This window comes from Penaeus chinensis, chromosome 8 (assembly GCF_019202785.1).
Source record: "Penaeus chinensis breed Huanghai No. 1 chromosome 8, ASM1920278v2, whole genome shotgun sequence".
Lineage (NCBI taxonomy): Eukaryota > Metazoa > Arthropoda > Malacostraca > Decapoda > Penaeidae > Penaeus > Penaeus chinensis.
In genome coordinates, this window is record NC_061826.1 from 43607002 (window position 1) to 43609501 (window position 2500).

At 39.6% G+C, this 2500-nt stretch overlaps 1 protein-coding gene across 1 annotated transcript in view; it reads right to left on the reverse strand.

Moving 5' to 3' along the window:
• Positions 1-2500, reverse strand: part of LOC125027907 — a 3476-nt gene that overhangs the window by 296 nt on the left and 680 nt on the right. Inside the window, exons 2-3 of the mRNA XM_047617036.1 lie at positions 2289-2500; positions 1-1979 (exon numbers count right to left, since the gene is read on the reverse strand). The exon at positions 1-1979 is cut by the window's left edge and continues 7 nt beyond it; the exon at positions 2289-2500 is cut by the window's right edge and continues 27 nt beyond it. Coding sequence (XP_047472992.1) covers positions 1-1979; positions 2289-2500 — 2191 coding nt within the window. The remainder of the gene's footprint in view (positions 1980-2288) is intronic.

Below are 2500 nucleotides of genomic sequence, written 5' to 3' on the forward strand. Positions count from 1 at the left end.
TTCTTCAGTTGTGGGCATGGGTTCACAATCAAAAGTTGTAATGTCATTCAAGCTCCTGAAGTCGATACAGAACCTGTAAGTTTGATCGCGCTTTCTTACGAGAACGACCGGTGAACAATAAGGTGATACAGATGGCTCAATTATGCCTAGCTCAAGCATTTTGTCAACTTCCTTGTTGAAAACATCAATGAGATTATAGGGTATAGGATAAGGTTTCTTGCAAACGGGGTTAGTGGTCTCAAGATTGATTACGTGTTCTATAGACTTAGTATGACCTGGCTTGTCGGTGAAAACATCAGGAAATTCAGAAATAAGAACACTTACAGCATCCTTTTGTCGAACACTCAAATCACATCCTATATTTAAAGATGCACCATTTGTCAATTCCAGATACATAGTCTCATCTACATTATCACAATCATTTTCATCCACAATGCATACATTAACAGTTTTGTTCTTCTCAGGAGTAGTTTCATCACGACGGAAGTATCGCTTCAACATATTTATGTGAAAAAGTTTACTCTTTCCACGCACTTTGATGGTATAATCTACTCCATTATTTTTAACGCCTATGACTGGATAAGGGCCTTTCCATTGCATAATCATTTTATTGTGATCAGTGGGCAAGAGTACAAGCACTTCATCATTTACCTCTAACTTGCGATTTCTAGATTTAAGGTCATAATAGCTTTTGTAAGTCTTGCTGCTTATCTCGGCTTGGGAGACAGCCAATTTTGCAGTTTCCTCTAATCTGGATCTTAATTCTGTTACGTATTGATATGTAGTCTTTACTTCATTATCAATCTCGTCATTAGACCAAAGTTCGTGCAAAATGGTAAGCGGACCTCTAATTGTTCTTCCATAAAGGAGCTCAAATGGAGAAAACTTCAGCGAATCGTTCGGGATTTCCCTGTAAGCAAAAAGAACGGCGGGAAGATATCTATCCCAGTCTCGCGGATGGTCAGAGCACAACTTTTTAATCATTGCTTTCAAGACTCCATTCAAACGTTCAACCGCGCCATTGCAACTCGCATGATACGGGGTTGTGTACAGAGCTTTAACTGACAGCAATCTATGAATCTCGGCCATTAGGTCTGATCGAAACTGAGTTCCGCGATCCGACAAGATTTCTTTTGGGATACCAACCCGAGAGAAAATCTCAACTAAACTCTCTGCGATAGTCACTGTGTCTATGTTCTTCAGACAGACGGCTTCGGGGAAACGCGTAGCATAATCTATCATAGTCAGAATGTATCTGTGTCCGCGGTCGGAGCAAGGTGATATCGGACCGACAAGGTCAATAGCGACACGTGAAAAAGGCTCTGAAATGACGGGAACAGTTTTCATCGGCACCCTCTTAACGCGGCCTTTGTGCGAAACTTTTTGACAGATGTGACACGATCTACAATAACGCTTGATATCTGCTCCTGCTCCAGGCCAGAAAAACTTAAGGAATATCTTATGGCTAGTTTTCCTGTGTGAAAAGTGGCCAGCTGTTAATGAATCATGAGCAAGATTTAATATTTTACTTCTGTAAGTCTCAGGAACAACCAGTTGTTTTCTATCCTTTTCATGATCGAATTTACTATCTAAGCAGATTCTATAGATTAATCCACTAATTACTTCATATTTCACTGTTCTATTCTTAACATGGTCTATTTTTCCTGTCTTTACCTTTTCCCTAATTGACTTTAAAGTAAGACATGTGTTCTGAGCATTAATGACGTCAAGTTTACCGATGTCAAGTTGTGACACTGCGGGACACTTCAGAGGCTTACGTTCATCTGATCGTTCCGTCATTGCTCGAGTCTCCACTCTCATAACAGTCTCAAGCGATTTGGAATGGACATCATTACATACCTTAGGCAAATGATTCGGAGAGTTAGAAGAGGGGAAATGACCTCCAGACGATTCGAAAAGATCAAGATCAATATTGGCAGGAGATTCATCAAGTTTTGATTCAGGCGGGATTTTAACACCTGGAAAAAGTCCAATTAATATATCTGCAAATTTTATAGGCGCTGCTATGGCATTAACCCAGCCAGTAAAGAACTTCGATTTAATAAAACATCTTATTTGAGGAAAATAATTAGAAATTCCCAAGTAATCGTATACTTTTACGAGTTTCCCATATTTATAATTTGATGGAACGAGACTGTCTTTCACAACTATTGTAGAGCAACCAGAATCCAACATTACCTCAGCTCGTTTATTGAAAACATATCCATTATTATCAATTATACACCTGTTTGGTTTTAGTTCAGACTCAAAAACAAAGTTGACTTTACTAGTGCTCATTTTCTTATAATTTCTAGGATTATCAGGACACTGACGCCTAATGTGTCCTGTCTTACCACACCCATGGCAAATCGGTACATTATCCTTCGCTACATTAGACTGATTTGGCCGAGAAAACCTCTGCGATCGACCGCGAAAATTATGCGCACTCCTGTACCTTTCCGCAGCCTCTGCCATTTCGGTAGCACTATTGTAATCATGT